We start from the raw sequence: 21,093 nt of genomic DNA on the forward strand, positions 1-21,093 counted from the left end.
ATGTGCATGCGTTATATCTTTATGAAACTTTATTTTTAAAGCACTAACATATCACGCGCAGCACTGTACAATAGATAGGGGAGACAATAGAACATTGAACAAAGTTATACAGTGCTATTAAAGCATAGTACACAAAATAGTGATATAACAATAAACAATGGTGTGTCGATTGCAAGGTAGGGATAAATAGCAGACAAGTCGCTCAGTCCAATGGTGGTGAAGATCACACCGGTAGGAGGGCTCTGCAAAAAAAGGCTTTCAATATATACAATTTAACAATCACATACATGTATTCTCTATATTGGGAGAACCTGACAGTGCTTCAGCATGAATCTCAGGTGAGAAATGTTTGCTTGTTTGCTTATTGGCATAAGTAGAGTAGGCACCCATTCTATGGAGGAAACCTCAACGCTGGTGAAATGGTCCAGTACAAAATGTTGTTGCGTACAATCTATTTTGGAAGCTCATATCCTCCATTTTTTTTCAACCAAATACAATTTTGCAGCCTAATTGTTTTTAAAGGGATACTGAGCCGAGCAAATAAACGGAATCTGGACTTACCTGGGGCTTCCTCTGGAAGCCCCTCCGTGGTCCCGCTGGCGGCTCTGTTAACCCAGCGCCTTCTGCTGAAGTTGCGCATGCACGGCCCATCCGCACACCCGGCGCATCATCACTCTGGTCACCGTAAGCATCCGGTGCATTCTCGAAAGACTGAACCGTGCATGCGCAGGGCGCTTACAGCGACTGGCGTGTGATCGTGCCAGGTGCACGGACAAGGTGGCTCTGTTACCACGGTGACTATGGCTGAAGTCGTGCATGACTTCAGCTGTAGTTACCGGGTTAACAGAGCTGCCAGCGGGACCACAGAGGGGACCAGAGGATGCTGAGGGACCTTGTTGGTGCGGGAGGAAGCCCTAGGTAAGTCCAGATTCTGTTCATTTTCTTTGTTCAGGGTCCCTTTAACTGCTACTAGAGTTCCAGATTGCTGCGAGTGTATTTTAAGAGTTTATGATTGTTTGTTATGTATAGTACATGTTCCTAAAAGGACTGCAGTGGTGTCTTTGGCAACGCTTCCTCGGTGTTCTGCATGGTGTATAGCTCTGTAATGTCCTTCTCTAGAGAGGATGCAGCTATGAGGACCAGGTGTTGTGCTGGTTCCTCGGGGAACGTTCCTATTCCCATTTCACAGTGCTGTTATTTTTTTCTGTCCTCTTGTGTATATTTATTGAATGTTGGATGTGGCCTTCCTACGAGACCCGTCACGCTATTTATAAACAACTATCGGCATCATTATTTACTTTCAGTAAGATTCAATTAAACATTTGGATTTAGTTTTCTACCAGTGGGAAATCAAATCAGAAAATTTGGGGCAGTTCAAACTGAAAAAAAATAAAAAATGTCTACGGTTTCTAAAGTGTCATAAGATACTAGGGGTGTAGAAGACGTCCACCAATAAATAACATAATAAAAACCAATTTAAACAGGCTAAAGGTACGTACACACCTCCAACGTAATGCTTAATAGTCATTTGGTTTGGTCTTTTGAATGACTTTAAGAGGAAACAATAAGTCGTTCAAACGTCCTGTACACACTGAACAACAAAGCGGCCAATAAACTAATTTAAATGTCATTTAAAGTGGATCCGAGATGAAAAACTAACTGACAAGTAACTTGTCTATATATCTTATCTAAGGTTTCGATAGTTTACACAGCAAATCTAACTGCAAACAGCTTCAACAGTTTCATGTTTATTTATTCCTGTGATACAATGACAGCAGCCATGTTTTGTTTGTCACATTACACACAGTCAAGCTGATCTGCATCTCCAGCCCTCAGCTCACTCCCCTCTCCTCCTCCCTCATCCCCTCTGCCTCTGAAATCTCTGGCTAGTAACCTCCTTCTCCTCCTCCTCCTCCTGCCCAGACTGAGCTCCCATAAGCCCTTGCTATATGGAGTGCCAAGGCACTTTGACCAGTTTGCTAATGGACAATGGGCTGGATCAAATCCAATAGTACCTTGATATATTGTGAAAATGTTCAATATTCTAGGCTCAAAGTGTCAGACTCTAATCAGCTAATTCATCCAAAACACTTGCAAAGGGTTCCTATTTCATATATTATTTTCACCTTTTAAGTTGAATTACTGTAAGAAATTGAGTTTTCTAGTTTTCACCTGTATGTCACTACAGGGCATCTTAAAGAGGAACTCCAGTGAAAATTACGTAATAAAAAAGTGCTTCATTTTTACAATAATTATGTATAAATGATTTAGTCAGTGTTTGCTCATTGTAAAATATTTTAAATCCCTGATTTATATTCTGACATTTATCACATGGTGACATTTTTACTGCTGGCAAGTGATGTAGCTGCTGCTTGCTGTTTTGGCAGTTGGAAACAGCTGTAAACAGCTATTTCCCACAATGCAACAGGGTTCACAGACAGGAAACTGCCAAGAGTATGTACTCAGAATTTCTTTGTGGGAGGGGTTTCACCACATTATCAGCCATACAGCGCCCCCTGATGGTCTGTTTGTGAAAAGGAATAGATTTCTCATGTAAAAGGGGATATCAGCTACTGATTGGGATAAAGTTCAATTGTTGGTCGGAGTTTCTCTTTAAGGCCTCTTTCACAGTGCGACATTAAAGTCGCACGTTAAAACAAAATTTAACGCAGAATAACTCACTGCAATGAAAAATCAATGCACAGTGCACACGTTGCGTTGGTGACTAACGCTGCACGTTAAGTGAAAGTATTGCCTGCAGTGTGTTATACACATTATTAGCTGCGTTAGACGGTTTGCACATGCTCAGTAATGACTTGGAAGCATACTTTTCATTGTCTGTATGCTCTACTGTATGCGACGATAATGGAGCATTAAGTTGCAATGCAACTTTTTGGGGGCGTTGCGTTGTAATTTGCGTTGTGACTTTAATGACACATCAAACCGCAACATCCTACTGTGAAAGAGACCTGATACCCATCGTGAGCGCCATACTGTACAACTTCTATTAGCTAGAGTGATAGTAGCGCATGGCTACAGGCCATCAGAAAATGCTTTGTTTGGCTGGAGCGTCATCTGCTCAGTCTGGCTTCCAATCTCTCTCCTGATGCATCCTGTCCATTAAACATATTTCAGATTGAAAGCGGAAATGGGGAATGCAGCCAGTAAACTACAGTAAATAATAGATACAGTATGTAGCCTGAATAAGCACAATCATTGGGAGCACCGACAATTATTTCTGTGTCCTGCTGCTGGGAAAAAAGTTCACCAGCTAAACAACGGATGAGAGAGTAAAGCCTGTACACACTTTCAATTATGATTGACCAATCACTGACCAGTTTTACCACCTCTTTGTAGTATGAGAGATTACTTACACAATCTGATCATAGTATTCAGTATCTGCTGATCCTCATACTGCATGATAAAATGAGAGAACCAAAAAAACACAAAAATACACCTTTATTCCCAAATAAAATATTTTACAAGGGACATAATTGAAACGTTGTAATAACCGGGACAAATAGGCAGATACAATGTGTGGGTTTTATCTAGTCGCACATTTTATTTTAAAATTATCATGGCTGAAAACGGAGAAATAATGAATTGTTTCAATTTTTTTCTTCTTATTCCCTTTAAAATACATATAAAATACACAAATTCTTAACTAGAATTACCACCTAAAAAAAACAATGTATAGATCATTTAGGTGTGATACGTAGTGATAGAGTTGTTGGTGAATTAATGGGAGGAGTGCTGAAAGGTAAAAATTGCTCTGCTCCATAGGAAGAACACTTCCTGTAGTGGTGAAGTGGTTAATGAATCTTTCCATTAGTAGTTTTTATATGCTGCGTTTAACCTCCTAGGCGGTAATCCTGAGCTAGGGTCAGGACGGAAAACCGCAGCTCCGAGCGGTAATCCCGACCTCTGCTCAGGGTAGCCACCAGAGGCTGTGTGCAGAGTATAGCGTGCAGCGGCCGTTTGTACATACCACCCGGGGGATCCCAACGTCGGCTGGCATTCTTCTTCCTCTCCTCCGGGGCTCTGCTTCCTGTTGGTGAGATCGCCTGCTGTCGTCATAACAACAGCCGGCAATCTCACTTTAGAGTTGCAGCGCCACCCGTAGGATGGAGACTTAACTGCAGCGCTGGAGCCAGAGAGGTGAGTGATTGCTGGAACTGCTGCAGATCTCCCTGGCAGCATGATTTTTTCAAGGTTTTAGGGTCTGAAAGGGTGCAAAAAAATTGCACCGCTTTTAGACCCTAAAATCCGGAAAGAATCAGAACACCAAGGGGGTTAAAGTGTAACTGTCAGGCATAATATCAATTCTTTATTTTTATCTGGTAATCAAGTAATGAGGATGCTAACCAGGCAATCCAAAAGTTAACATTCACTCTTACTTTTCTTCTCCATAAAACATCATTCCCCAGTTTCCCTGGTTGTTATTTGGTACATCTGCTGCACAAAGGAAGTTGCAGGGCATGCTGGGTTTTCTTTTTTTCTTCTTTACTTTCCCCTCAGACATAGCTAATGCAGCCTGATTGGCTGAAGCCTCTTTCCCTCCTGTTTTCCCCTCACACACCTCTGTTCCTCTCTGATTGGCCAATATTTCTCATGCTGAGACAATGCACTTTCTACCTCAGAGCTGGGTGGGAGTGTCTGAAGACTGGTAGGAGGGCAAGCAAAGCATACACAGACAAGGGAGGAAATTATGTCAGGATTGGCTTCAAGATAGACACAGTCAAAATGGACAGATTTTTTCTTTATATACTTTTAGAGAAATCATTAAAATAAAAATGTGGACAGTGCAGTACATCTGTCATGTAAGTAGAGCAAGTATTTATCTATATATATAAAATCGGATGTATGTGTGTGTGTGTGTGTGTGTGTGTGTGTATGTATGTATGTGTGTATGTGCCGCGATCACGCGAAAACGGCTTGACCGATTTGAACGAAACTTGGTACACAGATCCCTTACTACCTGGGATGATATGTTCTGGGGGTCTCGCGGCCCCCCTGCACACCTGGGCGGAGCTACAAACAGCAAATCAGATTCCACCCATTAAAGTCAATGGAAAAAATGTAAAAGGCTGCCATTCTCACAGTAATCAAGCCAGAGTCCCCACACATGGCACAGGTGGTCACTTGGTGACCGAGGTTACAAATCCAGGAAAAGTGGGCGGAGCATAAAACAGCCAATCAAATTTCAGCCGTTCATTTTAAATGGGAAAATGTAAACTGCAGCCATTCTTAGACTGTTAATCGCAGGGGTCTCAAACTTGCCACACTTGGTCACTGGGTGAATGTGATTAAGATTCAAGAAAATGGGTGGAGCCTACAACTGCCAATCAAAATTCACCTATTGATTTTCAAGGGGAATATTTAAACTGCTGCTATTCTTACACTTTTAATGGCAGAGGCTTCAAACTTGCTACAGTCGGTCATTGGGTGACTGGGGTCAAAATTCACGAAAGGGGCGGGGCCACATACAGCCAATCAGATTTCCGTGGTGGATAAACTGCTTTCATTCACACATTTTTGATGCCAGGAACCTGACAGCTCACAAACTTGCTCATCAAGTGACTGTGTGTCAAGGTTACAAAAAGTGGGCGGAGCCAAAACAACTTTTACTGGGAAAATATAAACTGCAGCCATTCTTACACCGTTAATGGCAGGGTTCTCAAACTTTGCACAGTTAGTCATTGGGTGACAGATTAAGATTTTGGAAGGTGGGTGGAGCCTACAACAGCCAATAAAAATTCACCTTTTGATTTTCAAAGGGAATATTTCATCTGCTACCATTCTCTTATACTGGTAAAAGCAGATGCCTCAAACCTCGTACAGTTGGTCACTGGGTGACTAGGGTCCAAATTCAGGAAGGGGGCGGAGCCACAAACAGCCAGATTTGTTTATTTTTCAATGGGAATATACAAAGTATTGATACCAAGGACCCCAAAGCTGATAAACTTGATAATTGAGTGACTGTATGCCTGTGAGGAAACGCGGAAAAGCCGCCGTGTGTGCCAAGAGGCAGGCGGCTGACTCCGCGTCCTACGCGGCGGTTTGCTTGCGTCTGGTTGTGTGGTGGAACGCGGAAAAGCCGCCGCATGTCCTGACAGCAAAGCGGCTGTTTGCATGCAGCAGCATGTGCTTGGTGTGGCTGGGTCTGTTAGTGCATCTAGGCAGATGGAGAGCTATGCTCGCGCGGGCCTGAATTCAGGACTTTTATACCTGCAGAGGAAGTGTCAGCTGATCAGGAAGGTCAGCTGATTCCTGCAGGACTCATGATTGGCTGAATGGTTCGGGCGGGGCAGCAGAGTCCAGCAACTATATATTCTGCTGCTTAGTCAGTTGCTGGTTGCCTGTCGTTGCGATCACTATGTGGTAGCACGCAGACCCTTAGTCAGATCCGAAAGTGTGCCGGGACCAGCTGGAGCTGTAATCCTACACTTAGCTAGATTCTGTTGATAGTCTAAAGCCTGTCTGACTACACTGCCTCTGTCTTCTGATCCTGTACTTTGTTTGTCTGTGAGTTGCCGACTTGGCCTTCCCGACCCTGAGAACTATCTCTATCGCTAGGAGATAGTTCATGCCTGTATGTGCTGGGCACCTGCTGCACAGGGCCAGCTCTGTATCTGCTGGGCACCTGCTCACAGGGCCAACTCTGTATTTGCTGGGCACCTGCTCCTCAGGGCCAGCGCTGTATTTGCTGGGCACCTGCTCCTCAGGGCCAGCACTGTATGTGCTGGGCACCTGCTCCACAGGGCCAGCTCTGTATTTACTGGGTACCTGCTCCATAGGGCCAGCTCTGTATTTGCTGGGCACCTGCTTCACAGGGCCAGCTCTGTATGTGCTGGGCACCTGCTCCATAGGGCCAGCTCTGTATCTGCTGGGCACCTGCTCACAGGGCCAGCTCTGTATTTGCTGGGCACCTGCTCCTCAGGGCCAGCGCTGTATTTGCTGGGCACCTGCTCCTCAGGGCCAGCACTGTATGTGCTGGGCACCTGCTCCACAGGGCCAGCTCTGTATTTACTGGGTACCTGCTCCATAGGGCCAGCTCTGTATTTGCTGCCCCAGGGCCCATCCTGTATTCATTGGGAACCTGCTCCTCAGGTTCCTCAAGCTTGTTACTATTCTTCTGTATTCTGATCTTGCACCTTGTCATTCTGATACCCTGTTGCCGAACCTCGGCTCGCTCTTAGACTCTGCATCTGACTCCTGATTCTGTACCCCGATATTTCTGATACCCTGTTGCCGAACCTCGGCTCGCTCTTAGACTCTGCATCTGACTCCTGATTCTGTACCCCGATATTTCTGATACCCTGTTGCCGAACCCTGCTTGTTTATTAGTCTCCGCCTCTGCGTTCTGAATCTGTACTGTATCTGTCCGTGTGTTACGACCTGGCTTGCTTGACTTCGAGAACTGACCTTACTGTTAGAGGCAGTTCCCAGATCTGTTGGTGACACTCTCTCCTAGGTGTCACTCACGTTCTGTCCTTCCTACGCTCCACCTGACTCCTCCCCCGAGAGAGTCCAGGCCTTCGGAAGGAATCTGTATTGCTGCAGTACTTCATACTGTACGGCACTTGTTTCTGAGGCTTAGTCCTCAAGGTATTACTGTTGCACCAAGCACTTACACTACTCAGGTGTTCAGAGGTTAGCATTATATCGGATTATCGGTGACACTGCAGATCATCGATAATCGGGTATATTCTGCATTTTTGGTGATACTGCAGTTCACCGGTAATCAGACCCTCTCTCTGCTACACCGATCGTGACAGAACGACAGGCCAAAAGAAACATGGTGACACTTGATGAACGGATCGATGTGTTAACCGCTACTCTTAAGGAGGTTAAGAAAACGGTTGATACATTGCAGACTCAGGTTAACCAACTGACTGAGTCAATTAAGGGTATTTTAAACTCTGTTGCACCAGTGTCACCCCCCTCTGTAATTCAATCTAGAGTACCCTCACCTGGGAAATTCGTAGGGCACCACTCTAGGTTATCTGAATCAGAGAGGACGCGAAGACGCCTAGAGGGTCTTTGCTTCTATTGCGGACAACATGACCATTGGGTACGAAATTGCAGGAAAAAGTCAAGAAAATTTTTGGGGATGGTGAGAGGCCCGAGTTCTAAGGAGTCTGCTGCGCCATCCCCGGGAAATACGGGTTCTGGTGCTAGTTCAGATCCCGGCCTCCAGAAACCATGTGTTGGTGTAACTAAACTTATGGTGGGAAATCTGTCGCTTAAATATCACCCCGATTTAGATACCTCCCGTCCGTCTGATAAATCTTTTCCATGTTCACAGTGTAAAGAGGATTTTGTATATTATGCAGATCTCCTCAATCATAGAAAGTCCCATGTACATCCTGCATCACCTATTGTTCCTGAGGAATTGCATTCTGGTGAAAACTCGTATAGGGGAAGTGCGACCTCACTGGGATCAGAGATCAGTTTTGAGGAACAACAGATAGAGAGCTACTATGCGGACAACATTTCCGAACTTTATGAAAGTGATGGCTCTATCTATAGTCATGAATCTGCTGTGCAAGGGTCAAGCTTGCTTATTGCAGCAAATCGAGTTCAGGAGTCTGAAACCGTACAGTCTTCAGCTCCATCATCTGACCAGATTCTAAGTAACAAGAAACCACATTCATGTTCTGAGCATAATTTAGATCTTGTCAACCATAGTAGGCCCCACTTTAAGGGATACATATATTTGTGTTCTAAGTGTGGGGACTCTTTTGTACCTGAGGGACGACCTGTGACTAATGGGAAATCTCACACAGGTGAGAAATTATACGTGTGTCCTGTATGTGAGGAGAAACTTCTCAGTCATGGGAAGTCTCACACCAATGAGAAAATGTATTCATGTTTTGAGTGTGGGGTCCCTTTTGTACCCGAACTACCGCCTGTAGCCCATGGGAGATCTCACACCGGAGAGAAGCGGTACTGGTGTTCTGTATGTGAGGAAGAACTTCTCAGTCATGGGAAGTCTCACACTGATGGGAAATTACATTAATGTTCTGAGTGTGGGAAATGTTTTAAACATAACACAAATCTTGTCAATCGTAGAAACTCACACTGCGGGGGATAGCTTTATTCATCTCCTGAGTGTGTAAAATGTTTTGTAAATAACACTGAACTTCTCAGTCATGGGAAGTCTCACACCGATGAGAAAACGTATTCATGTTCTGAGTGTGGGAAATGTTTTTCGCCTGATGCACCGGTTGTCACTCATGAGAAATCTCGCACCTGTGAAAGCTTGTATTTATGTTCGGGAATGCGAGACATTTAGTGACTGTTACATTTATACCTTGTTCCAAAATTCTGAATCTGACATAGGACGGTCCTCGACTTTGGTATCTGATCAGGTGAAGATGAGATGAGGACGTCGCTATCATTGTCTCCTGGGGCGTGTCCGGAGTCCACGCCTCAGGAGGGGGGGTACTGTGAGGAAACGCGGAAAAGCCGCCGTGTGTGCCAAGAGGCAGGCGGCTGACTCCGCGTCCTACGCGGCGGTTTGCTTGCGTCTGGTTGTGTGGTGGAACGCGGAAAAGCCGCCGCATGTCCTGACAGCAAAGCGGCTGTTTGCATGCAGCAGCATGTGCTTGGTGTGGCTGGGTCTGTTAGTGCATCTAGGCAGATGGAGAGCTATGCTCGCGTGGGCCTGAATTCAGGACTTTTATACCTGCAGAGGAAGTGTCAGCTGATCAGGAAGGTCAGCTGATTCCTGCAGGACTCATGATTGGCTGAATGGTTCGGGCGGGGCAGCAGAGTCCAGCAACTATATATTCTGCTGCTTAGTCAGTTGCTGGTTGCCTGTCGTTGCAATCACTTCGTGGTAGCACGCAGACCCTTAGTCAGATCCGAAAGTGTGCCGGGACCAGCTGGAGCTGTAATCCTACACTTAGCTAGATTCTGTTGATAGTCTAAAGTACTAGTTTGATTGTGATTATCTGTTATGACTTTCTGCCTGTCTGACTACACTGCCTCTGTCTTCTGATCCTGTACTTTGTTTGTCTGTGAGTTGCCGACTTGGCCTTCCCGACCCTGAGCACTATCTCTATCGCTAGGAGATAGTTCATGCCTGTATGTGCTGGGCACCTGCTGCACAGGGCCAGCTCTGTATCTGCTGGGCACCTGCTCCTCAGGGCCAGCGCTGTATTTGCTGGGCACCTGCTCCTCAGGGCCAGCACTGTATGTGCTGGGCACCTGCTCCACAGGGCCAGCTCTGTATTTGCTGGGCACCTGCTCCCCAGGGCCAGCGCTGTATTTGCTGGGCACCTGCTCCTCAGGGCCAGCACTGTATGTGCTGGGCACCTGCTCCACAGGGCCAGCTCTGTATTTACTGGGTACCTGCTCCATAGGGCCAGCTCTGTATTTGCTGGGCACCTGCTCCACAGGGCCAGCTCTGTATTTACTGCCCCAGGGCCCATCCTGTATTCATTGGGAACCTGCTCCTCAGGTTCCTCAAGCTTGTTACTATTCTTCTGTATTCTGATCTTGCACCTTGTCATTCTGATACCCTGTTGCCGAACCTCGGCTCGCTCTTAGACTCTGCATCTGACTCCTGATTCTGTACCCCGATATTTCTGATACCCTGTTGCCGAACCCTGCTTGTTTATTAGTCTCCGCCTCTGCGTTCTGAATCTGTACTGTATCTGTCCGTGTGTTACGACCTGGCTTGCCTGACTTCGAGAACTGACCTTACTTTAGAGGCAGTTTTCCAGATCTGTTGGTGACACTCTCTCCTAGGTGTCACTCACGTTCTGTCCTTCCTACGCTCCGCCTGACTCCTCCCCCGGGAGAGTCCAGGCCTTTGGAAGGAATCTGTATTGCTGCAGTACTTCATACTGTACGGCACTTGTTTCTGAGGCTTAGTCCTCGAGGTATTACTGTTGCACCAAGCACTTACACTACTCAGGTGTTCAGAGGTTAGCGTTATATCGGATTATCGGTGACACTGCAGATCATCGATAATCGGGTATATTCTGCATTTTTGGTGATACTGCAGTTCACCGGTAATCAGACCCTCTCTCTGCTACACCGATTGTGACAATGCCAAGGTTAGAAAAAGTGGGCGGTGCCAACAACTTCATTTTTTACATTGCAGGGTTCCCAAACTTTACACAATTGGCCACTGGGTGACTGGGATGAATATTCAGAAATGTGGGTGGAGCCTACAACAGCCAATCAAAATTCACCTTTTGATTTTCAAGGGGAATATTTACATTGCTGCCATTCATGCACTGTTAGTGGCAGAGGCCTCAAACCTGATAGTCAGTCATTGGGTGACTGGGGTCCAAATTCACTAAAGGGGTGAACAGCCAATCAGATTTGTTAGATTGATTTCAGCCATTCTGTTATTGGCAGGGTTCTCAAGCGTGACACAGTTGGCCACTGGGTGGCTGGGACTAATATTCAGAAAAGTGGGTGGAGCCTACAGCAGCCAATCAAAATTCACCTTTTGATTTTCAAGGGGAATATTTACATTGCTGCCATTCATGCACTCTTAATGGCAGAGGCCTAACATCTGCTACAGTCAGTCACTGGGAGACTGGGGTTTAAATTCTGAAGGGAGCGGGCCAAAAACAGCCAATCAGATTTGTTTAACCCTCCTGGCGGTTTATTAAAAATCCGCCAGGGGGCAGCAAAGTCTTTTTTTTATTTATTTATTTATTTATTTCCATGTAGCGAGACAAAGTCTCGCTACATGATAGCCGCTGCTCAGCGGCATCCCCCCAGCCCCTCCGATTGCCTTTGGCGATCGGAGATCAGGAGATCCCGTTCAAAGAATGGGATCTCCTGGAGGGCTTCCCCCATCGCCATGGCGATGGGTGGCATGACGTCACCTATGTCATCGACGTTGTGACGTCATTGGGAGTACCGATCTACCCCTCAGCGCTGCCTGGCACTGATTGGCCAGGCAGCACACGGGGTCTGGGGGGGGGCTCACGGCGCGGGGAGCGCCGCGTAATTGGCGCAGAGCGGCGGCGATCAGAGGGCACACGCAGCTAGCAAAGTGCTAGCTGCGTGCTGCAAAAAGAAAATGATCAAAATCGGCCCAGCAGGGCCTGAGAAATCCCCCTGCGCGGCATAGCCCGTGCTCAGCACGGGCTTACCGCCAGGGAGGTTAATTTCAATGGTAAAATGCAAATTATTGATGCCAAAGACCCCAAAGCTCATAAACTTGGTCATTAAGTGACTGTATGTCAAGATTAGAAATAGTGGTCGGAGCCAAAAACAACTAACTTTTTACATGGGGAAATGTAAACTGCAGCTTTTCTTACACTGTTAATGGCAGGGTTCTCAAACTTCACACAGTTGGTCACTGGGTGACTAGGATTAATATTCGGAAAAGTAGGTGGAGCCTACAAGAGCCAATCAAAATTCACCTATTGATTTTCAAGGGGAATATTGAAACTGCAGCCATTCTCACACTGTTAATAGCAGAGGCCTCAAACCTGCTACAGTCGGTCGTTAAGTGTTTGGGGTTCAAATTTAGTAAAGGGGCGGAGCCAAAAACAGCCAGATTTTTTTGCTGGATAAACTGCTTCCATTACCACAATTTTGATGCCAGGATCCCAAAAGCTCACAAACTTGGTCATTGAGTAGTGACTGTGTGTCAAGGTTACAAAAAGTGGGTGGAGTTTAAAACAGATTTTTCTGGGAAATTGTAAACTGCAGCCCTTCTTCACTGTTAATGGCAGGGTTCTCAAACTTAGCATAGCTGGTTACTGGGTGACTGGGATTAATATTCAGAAAAGTGGGTGGAGCCTAAAAATGCCAATGAAAAATCACGTCACTTTTCAAGGAGAATATTAAAATTGCTGCCATTCTTGCACTGTTAATGGCACAAGCAGGGCCGGCCCGCTCATGAGGCGGGGTGAAACTTTTGCCTCAGGCGGCAAATTTCCAGGGGCGGCACCCGCCCGTCCGTGGGTGCGGGGAGCCGGCCCGCCGAGCTGGAGGGGTAGCTGGCAGGACGGGGGTATTGGGCCAGCGGCGGGGAGGGGGGTCGGACCCCCCCCTCCCTCGCCTGGGTCCCCCGTCCTCCGCTCCCCTCCAGCCTAAATAGACGCAGCCGTATATGTAAGAGGCACGGGCGGGGAGACACTCACCTCCTCCTCGCTCCAGCGTGCGCTCCACTGACATCACTTCCTGCAACGCTGCAGGAAGTGATGTCAGTGGAGCGCATGCTGGGAAGAGGTGAGTGTCCTCCCCGCCCGTGCCTCTTACATATACGGCTGCGTCTATTTAGGCTGGAGGGGAGCGGAGGACGGGGACCCAGGCGAGGGAGGGGGGGGTTCCGACCCCCCTCCCCGCCGCTGGCCCAATACCCCCGTCCTGCCAGCTACCCCTCCAGCTCGGCGGCCCCCCCCCCCCCCCCCCCGAGGGGAGGGGGGGGGAGGGGCAGCGGTGGCAATTTTTTTTTTAAAATTTGCCTCAGGCGGCAAAAAGTCTAGGGCCGGCGCTGGGCACAAGCCTCAAACCTGGTACAATTGGTCATTGGGTCACTGAGGTTCAAATTCAGAAAAGGGGACAGAGCCACAAACAGTGAATCAGATTTGTTTCATTTCATGGGAATATACAAATTATTGATGCCAAGGACCCCAAAACTCACAAACTTGGGCATTGAGTAGTGATTTTGTGTCCAGGTTACAAAAAGTGGGCGGAGCCACAAACAAATTTCACTGGGAAAGTGTAAACTGCAGCCCTTCTTACACTGTTTATTTCAGGGTTCCCAATCTTTGCCCAGATGGTCACTGAGTGACTGATATTAATATTCAGGGAAGTGGGTGGAGCCTATAATAGCCAATCAAAATTCACCTGTTTATTTTCAAGTGGAATATTTAAAGTGCTGCCATTTGTACACTGTTAATAGCAGATGCCTCAAACCTGCTACAGTTGGTCATTGGGTGACTGGGGTTCAAATGCTGGAGAGGGGTGGAGCCACAAACAGCCTATCTGATTTGTTTAATTTCTATGGGAATATACACATTATTGATGCCAAGGACCCCAAAGCTCGCAAACTTGGTCATTGAGTGTTTGTGTGTTAGGGTTAGAAAGTGGGCGGAGCCAACACCAGTCAAATACATACCCGGGCAACGCCGAGTCATCAGTGGGTGGAGACAAATACAAATTTCACTGGGAAAATGTAAACTGCAGCCATTCTGTTAATGGCAGGGTTTTTAAACTTTGCACAGTTGGTCACTGGGTGACTGGGATTAATATTCAGAAAAGTGGGTGGAGCCTACAAAAGTGAATCAAACTTCACCTGTTGCTTTTCAAGGGGAATATTTAATTGCTACCATTCTTGAACTGTTAATGGCACAGGCCTCAAACCTGGTACAGTTGGTTATTGGGTGACTGGGGTTCAAATTCAGAAAAGGGGGTGGAGCCACACACAGCCCATCAGATTTGTTTCATTTCAATGCAGATTATTGATACCAAAGACCGCAAAGCTCACAAACTTGGTCAGTGAGTAATTGTGTGTTAGGGTTAGAAAAAGTAGGCGGAGCCAAAAACCAGCCAAATACATACCCGGGCAACGCCGGGCAATCAGCCAGTCTACTTATATATATTTATGTTTTTTTCTGAGATAGTATGGCTGACAGCGCCTCTGGTTTTGTGCATTGCAGATTGGATTTGTACTGTATCCCCCCGGTGGCGGACCTGAGTGGAGCCAGAATGATCATGGCAACGTTATGTTTATAACAATGTGCTACTGCTGGCACTACGCCTTTGCTTTACTGATCGTGGGAATAAACTACGGAATAGTTGTTTGGTGAGTAACCCATGTCTTCTCTTACTTTTCACTTAGAGGGATCTTATTTTTGAGCATTGAGTATTGTCAGTCAGCAGCCTCAGATCCACCAGCACCAGGGCTGTGGAGCTGGTATAAAAATCATCCAACTCCTCAGTTTATGAAACCTCCAACTCCGAATACCCAAAATTGCTCCGACTCCTCCACTCCTTTACAAAGGTTATGGATTCGGTTCAAAAATCATCCAACCCCTCAGTTTATTGAAACCACTGACTCCAACTCCGACTTCAGGTACCTTAACCCCCCTGGCGGTATGACTCCCGCGGCCGCGCGGCCACGGGAGGGTTTTTTTTCACCTTTTTTTTTTTTAGCATGTAGCTAGCCTAGCGCTAGCTACATGCTTCCCCCCTCCCTGCGGCATCCCCCCGTGTGCCCCGATCGCCGCCGGTGCCGCTTGCCCATAAGGAAATCCCGTTCTGAACGGGATTTCCTTGAGGGCTTCCCTCGTCGCCATGGCGACGAAAGGAGTGACGTCACCGACGTCATGGACGTCGTGACGTCACAGGGAGTCCCGATCCACCCCATAGCGCAGCCTGGCGCCGATTGGCCAGGCTACGCAAGGGGTATGCGGGGGAGGGGGGCCCTGTATCCGCGGCGGGTAGCGGCGCATCGGCGGCGGCGATCAGACCAAACACGCAGCTAGCAAAGTGCTAGCTGCGTGTTTGAAAAAAAAAATTATGTAAATCGGCCCAGCAGGGCCTGAGCGGCACCCTCCGGCGGCTTACCCCGTGTCACACACGGGGTTACCGCCAAGGAGGTTAAATTGCTCCGACTCCTTGACTCCGACTCCACAGCCCTGACCAGCACCACTGTATAATAAAATGCCTCTATAAGGTGGGGGCCGTCCAATGTCACAGGACATGAGGTAGCTGAACAGACCACAGGCCATATGCTATTTACTCCTATGTTTTCTCTAAGGTGAACCGTCTAGAAAATGTATTTTAAGGCCTCTTTTACACCAGGCCCCTTTCATTACATTGCGTTAGTTAACATGGCTTATCAGCGCTACGATGCCTTATCAGAGTTAACGTGCCTTATCAGAGTTAATGTGTCTTATCAGAGTTAGCGTGCCTTATCAGAGTAGCATAGGGAGTGCTACGAACTTATGCCTGCTAATTGGCAATGACGAGAGCTCCACTTGTCCTGCACTGAGCCCCTGCCGATCTAATCACTTTAACCACTTCAGGACCACAAGCCTTACCTCCCCCCCCCCCCCCCAAAGACCAGGCCATGTTTTGTAAAATAGGCCGCTGCAGCTTTAAGGCCAAGCTGCAGGGCCGCCACCCTTTTCTCCTCACCAACAGAGCTCTCTGCTGGTGGGGGTCTGATCGCTCCCTCAATGTTTATTTATTTTTGGTCAATATTTATTTCTTTATTTTATAATATGAAAGTGTGTTTTTTTTTAAAATAATTTATGTACTCCTCCCTCCCTTCGCCAGCCAATCCCCGTGATCAACTGTCATAGGCTTCAGCCTATGACAGCGATCACCCCTGAGCCTCTGGAGGGAATAGCCACGTCACACGGCTGTCCCCAGTACAGCACTGCTATAGATCGCAGCGCTGTACATGCTAATTAGATGGCTGTTTCGACTTCTATCAGTCTCCGCCCCTGGGAGACTGAAGGCGGAGCTCTGCTCCGCCTACCGAGCAGGAGATGCGCGTGCAGCCTGCGTGCAATCTTCTGCAAAACTAAGCCCCAGGACTTTACGCGTTAGACGGTCCTCGGGCTGGCGCAGCGGCCACGCCCATCGGCGTGATGCGCTCGCCAAACAGTTAAAGGACATTATCCCCGCACTTTGGCCCAATAGGCTGCCTGTCATTGACAGGCAGCCTATTGGGCCTGCTAGCAATTCCCGGGCAGCCGTATAGGACTTCAGATTTTCTTTAATGACCTGTATATGTTTCCTCCAGGGTGGTGAATAAAAAGCTGAAGAGCGCTGAGCCGATGGAACTGGAGCTCCTGAAATCCCGGCAGATAGAACAGGACTCCGAGGACGACTTGTGACTTCCGTGATGTCTTTACCATTTCATCAATCTGATCCATATCACCCGTACTGTGCTGTATCATAGACCATACTGACCAGGCATGGTCAATGAGATGCAAATAATACTGAACTGATGGAGGATTATGCAAATTTATGCAGTTTATAAATGGAATGGACGAAACGAAGCTGGATGAAATTTAAAGAGGAACTCCAGTGACAATAACGTAATGAACAAAAGTGCTTCATTTTTACAATAATTATGTATAAATGACTTAGTCAGTGTTTGCTCATTGTAAAATCTTTCCTCGCCCTGATTTACATTCTGACATTTATCACATGGTGACATTTTTACTGCTGGCGGGTGATGTCAGTTGAAGTAGCTGCTGCTTGCTTTTTTGGCAGTTGGAAACTGCTGTTATTTCTCACAATGCAATAAGGCTCCCACAGCGTGATGTCAACACCATGGTCCTGACATCACACTGTGGGAGGGGTTTCACCACAATATCAGCCATACAGAGCCCCCTGATGATCCGTTTGTGAGAAGGAAAAGATTTATCGCTGTAAAATGGGTATCAGCTACTGATTGGGATAAAGTTTAATCCTTGGTTATGGTTTCTCTTTAAATAACCCGTTTTCAAGCTGCATCGTTTGAAGACAAAATTTGCATACACCCGCATCAACTCAGAGTTATTTACATCTCATTGACCATCCCTAATTTGCAATAATTTGTACAGAGCAACAATATTTGAAAAAGTAAAATCCTGATTGTGCTCCCTGTATAGAATGTTCAGATCATTTTATCTTGTTCCTGGGCCTGGTACAGTGGCGTCTCTAGGGGGGTGCAGTAGGTGCGGACCGCACCAGGTGTCACTAGCAGAGGGGGTGACACCAAGCTCCAAGCTAAGGCAGAGTGGAGTAGGCTATGTAAATACAGACCAGGCTTGTGCCTGATGAAGTTCTCCCTCCTGCTCTTCTCCCTTCTGGCTGCTCCTTGTTGAGCTTATACCAGAGTTCAGAGGCCACCAGGGCCACATGGTGATCATCTTAACATCCCCCTATAACAAGTAATGTGACTACCTGATGAGGTTGGAGGGTTATGGGGTAAGAGCGGGGTGACACCATGAGTTTCTGCATTGGGTGACACCAAACCTAGTGACGCCTCTAGCCAGGTATACTGGCTTCTCACATAAGGGTGCCCATACATCTACCGATTTGGTGACCAATCGACCATCCGATTTGATAATTATTATCAGAGCAGGATCATCTACCAGGCAACCTAGACAGGTGCTTGAGGATTAGAGGGTGTCAAAGGGGCCCACCTGCCACCATCTTTGACCTCTCTTCACTTCAGCTTACCAAAAGGACCACAAGGGGCGAACACATCGTATCCAGCGCTGGAGATTTGGGCGCAGCCGGTGCCACCATAGGCTGTAATAGGAATTACGGCTATAGCAGCGCACAGTGAGTAACTTCAGCACCGTCAGAAGATGGAGATGAAGTTGCTTTTATAACACTGTAATTCAGCTGCTAGCAATAAATGGAAGCCAAATTACATCTTTCCCTACCATCCACGTGGACCTGGAGGGGGAATAGTAATTAACACCTCAGGGACTTATGCAGCAGCAGGGTAAGCCGTATATCGGCTGTATCCCACACCCAAGTCTACTAGCGGCAGTTTCACACTTACTCCACAAGGGGTCTTACTTCACAAGGGGTCCCAAATCCACTACCTTGGATAAAAATCGGTGCCTCCAAGAACCTGGCCGATCGACGATGTGACCAATTTCGGGCTGAAATTGGTTGCATGTCTCAATCGGACATGCTGCAAGATGTCGGGCCGACGTGCAATAAACGCGAAAGATGAATGCGATGGAAACCCCAGGCCACTGTCCCCCTCAGTGTAAAATGCGCCATCTGCTGTGACATCATCTGAACATCACTTGATTATATGCTGACCATTCCATAACGGCATTTGTGATGTAATTACTGTATATTATAACCAAATAAATGACATTGATAATTGTTTTACAAGTTATTATCAACACATTCTTCCCTAACATGGAGGAAGCATTATGTGTACATGTGCCATATCGTCAAAGTAAATACTTAGATTATTATTATTGTTAATTATTTAACAGAGATGTGTGAGAAAGTTTCTGTATATAATTTAAGAGACTGAATAACTAGAAATGTATTTTTGTAAGGGGCCAGTTATGAAGTTGTTATTTAAGATTGTGTTGATTAAAAACCATTTCACCTCGAAGGGTTTTTAAAAATAATGAAAATGTATTTCATTTTTCTATGGGAAGGTGTATAATAGGCTATTTGGATGTGGTTTTACTTTTTGGCCACAAGATGGAGATGCAGAGTTAGTGTGTTCTAAAAATAGAAACAGAACCAAGTGCTTGTATTTGTTTATATTTGTGTAAATACAGGGACTCTAGATACTCCTGCTGAGGGAGGTGAAAAGGTTAGACTTTGTTATGAGTGTGAATAGGATTATCCAGACAGTTAAAGAGGACCTGTAGCGACATTTAGTAGAATGTAGTAAATTATCCAGGATACCTTCGTTTATGTTAATTATCCAGGTGTCAGCATCAGAAACACTTCTTATATGTATAATGGTATGTAGCCCGTTCTCCAAGTGATGTCATGGCTTAGGCTGTTTATTGTGCAGATTTCTCCTCCCAGAGCACTCTGGGAGACCGTGTTATTTCTCCTGACTTTGGAACACTCATTAAAAACAATCATTCCACAGGGATGCACCTGACTTCTCGCTATCGCTGTTCCTTTGTGTTTCTCCATCTCTTGTGACCAACACTAGAGGCCTAGTAGCATGTACCTTACGTGACCATGTACACGTCGGCAGGGCTGTGGAAGTCGGTACAAAAATCATCTGACTCTTCAGTGTATGAAACCTCCAACTCCGACTCCATTCATCCAAAAATTGCTCGACTCCAACTCCACAGCCCTGCACGTCGGGCCTCTAGTTTTTGTCACAGGACGTGGGAGAGAAGTGGCAGGGAGGAGGGTCGATGGCAAGAAGACTTGGGACACAGGATGTAGAGATGTACAGAGGCGCCAGTAGGATAAAAGTCACTAAAAACGTTTAAGACAAGTTGCAACGCGTTTCGCAGGCAAAATCCCGCTTCCTCAGGCAATAAACAACAGGAGTGATACACAGCACAGAGTCCAAGATATGCTTGGCACCTCTGTTCACGTATTTGAATAAATTATTTACAACTTTAATCGACAGTACTTGTGTCTGTTTTGGGTTGGCTGGTCCACCACCGCATCCCGAACGTTTTAAACGTTTTTAGTGACTTTTATCCTACTGGCGCCTCTGTACATCTCTTCATATCAAGAATTCCACCCTTGGTGGAAGGGTGTTACACCCCCTTTTTCCCCCCCCCATCCACAGAGAGCGACGTCTTAACCCTGAGTGGGGACAGGCTTGTTCTCCCCATCTGCCTTTTCAGTGGTTGCCTTGGAGGTAACCCTGGTTTGTAAGTATATTACTTACATTTCACATTGCCTTATCCATCCTCCAATACATACTACACTATATTGGGCTCTCGGTTTTCCACCTTTTATATCTTTACAAGCTGGAACACAGGATGTACACCTGCGGACAGGTGACTGTAAACTCCACCACCAACACTCTGCACGTTGGTCATCCCGAAATTGGGTTCTCGACCCACCTCCAGTCAAGGCATATTTTCCTTCTGATGTGATCGACCAATCAGAGAGATTTCAGCCAAAAATCAGATTGGGCATTGTTTATGGCATTAATTACTAGCAGATTCAATCAGTGATCGAATCTGCCGGATATCTATGGGAAAATGGATAAGTGTATGGCCCCCTCTAGTGGATACATTGACTTGTTAACTTGCACAGTCTGTCGCTTGCCAATTACTTTATATTAACTGCAGTCAATGTGAAGTATTATTACAGTTAACAGAAGACCCACAGATATATGACGAACTCCTTATTTTTATGAGATATACTTGTTTTTTGCACTACTAGGGTACTGGTACTTACTAAGAATGGGCAGGGCTTCACTAATGCATGGGTGGAGATTGGGTGGGCAGGGCTTAACTAATGCATCGGTGGAGATTGGGTGGGCGGGGCTTCACTAATGCATGGGTGGAGATTGGGTGGGCGGGGCTTCACTAATGCATTGGGTTGATTACTGACTAGTCTCCAAATCAAAGACACTTGTTTCTTGTGTGCTATGGAGGCACCGAATGTGATGTTCATACAAGTGACCTGGCTATG

The 21,093-nt window shown here is 46.6% G+C and overlaps 1 protein-coding gene across 1 annotated transcript in view; it reads left to right on the forward strand.

Annotated features, from left to right (window-relative positions):
- Positions 1 to 20,886, forward strand: part of TMEM45A (transmembrane protein 45A) — a 66,017-nt gene extending 45,131 nt beyond the window's left edge. Inside the window, exons 5-6 of the mRNA XM_068270700.1 lie at positions 14,646 to 14,791; positions 16,742 to 20,886. Of these exons, the coding sequence (XP_068126801.1) occupies positions 14,646 to 14,791; positions 16,742 to 16,835 (240 nt within the window). The 3' untranslated portion in view covers positions 16,836 to 20,886. The remainder of the gene's footprint in view (positions 1 to 14,645; positions 14,792 to 16,741) is intronic.
- Positions 20,887 to 21,093: the final 207 nt, after the last annotated feature.

The sequence above is a fragment of the Hyperolius riggenbachi genome, chromosome 2 (assembly GCF_040937935.1).
Source record: "Hyperolius riggenbachi isolate aHypRig1 chromosome 2, aHypRig1.pri, whole genome shotgun sequence".
Lineage (NCBI taxonomy): Eukaryota > Metazoa > Chordata > Amphibia > Anura > Hyperoliidae > Hyperolius > Hyperolius riggenbachi.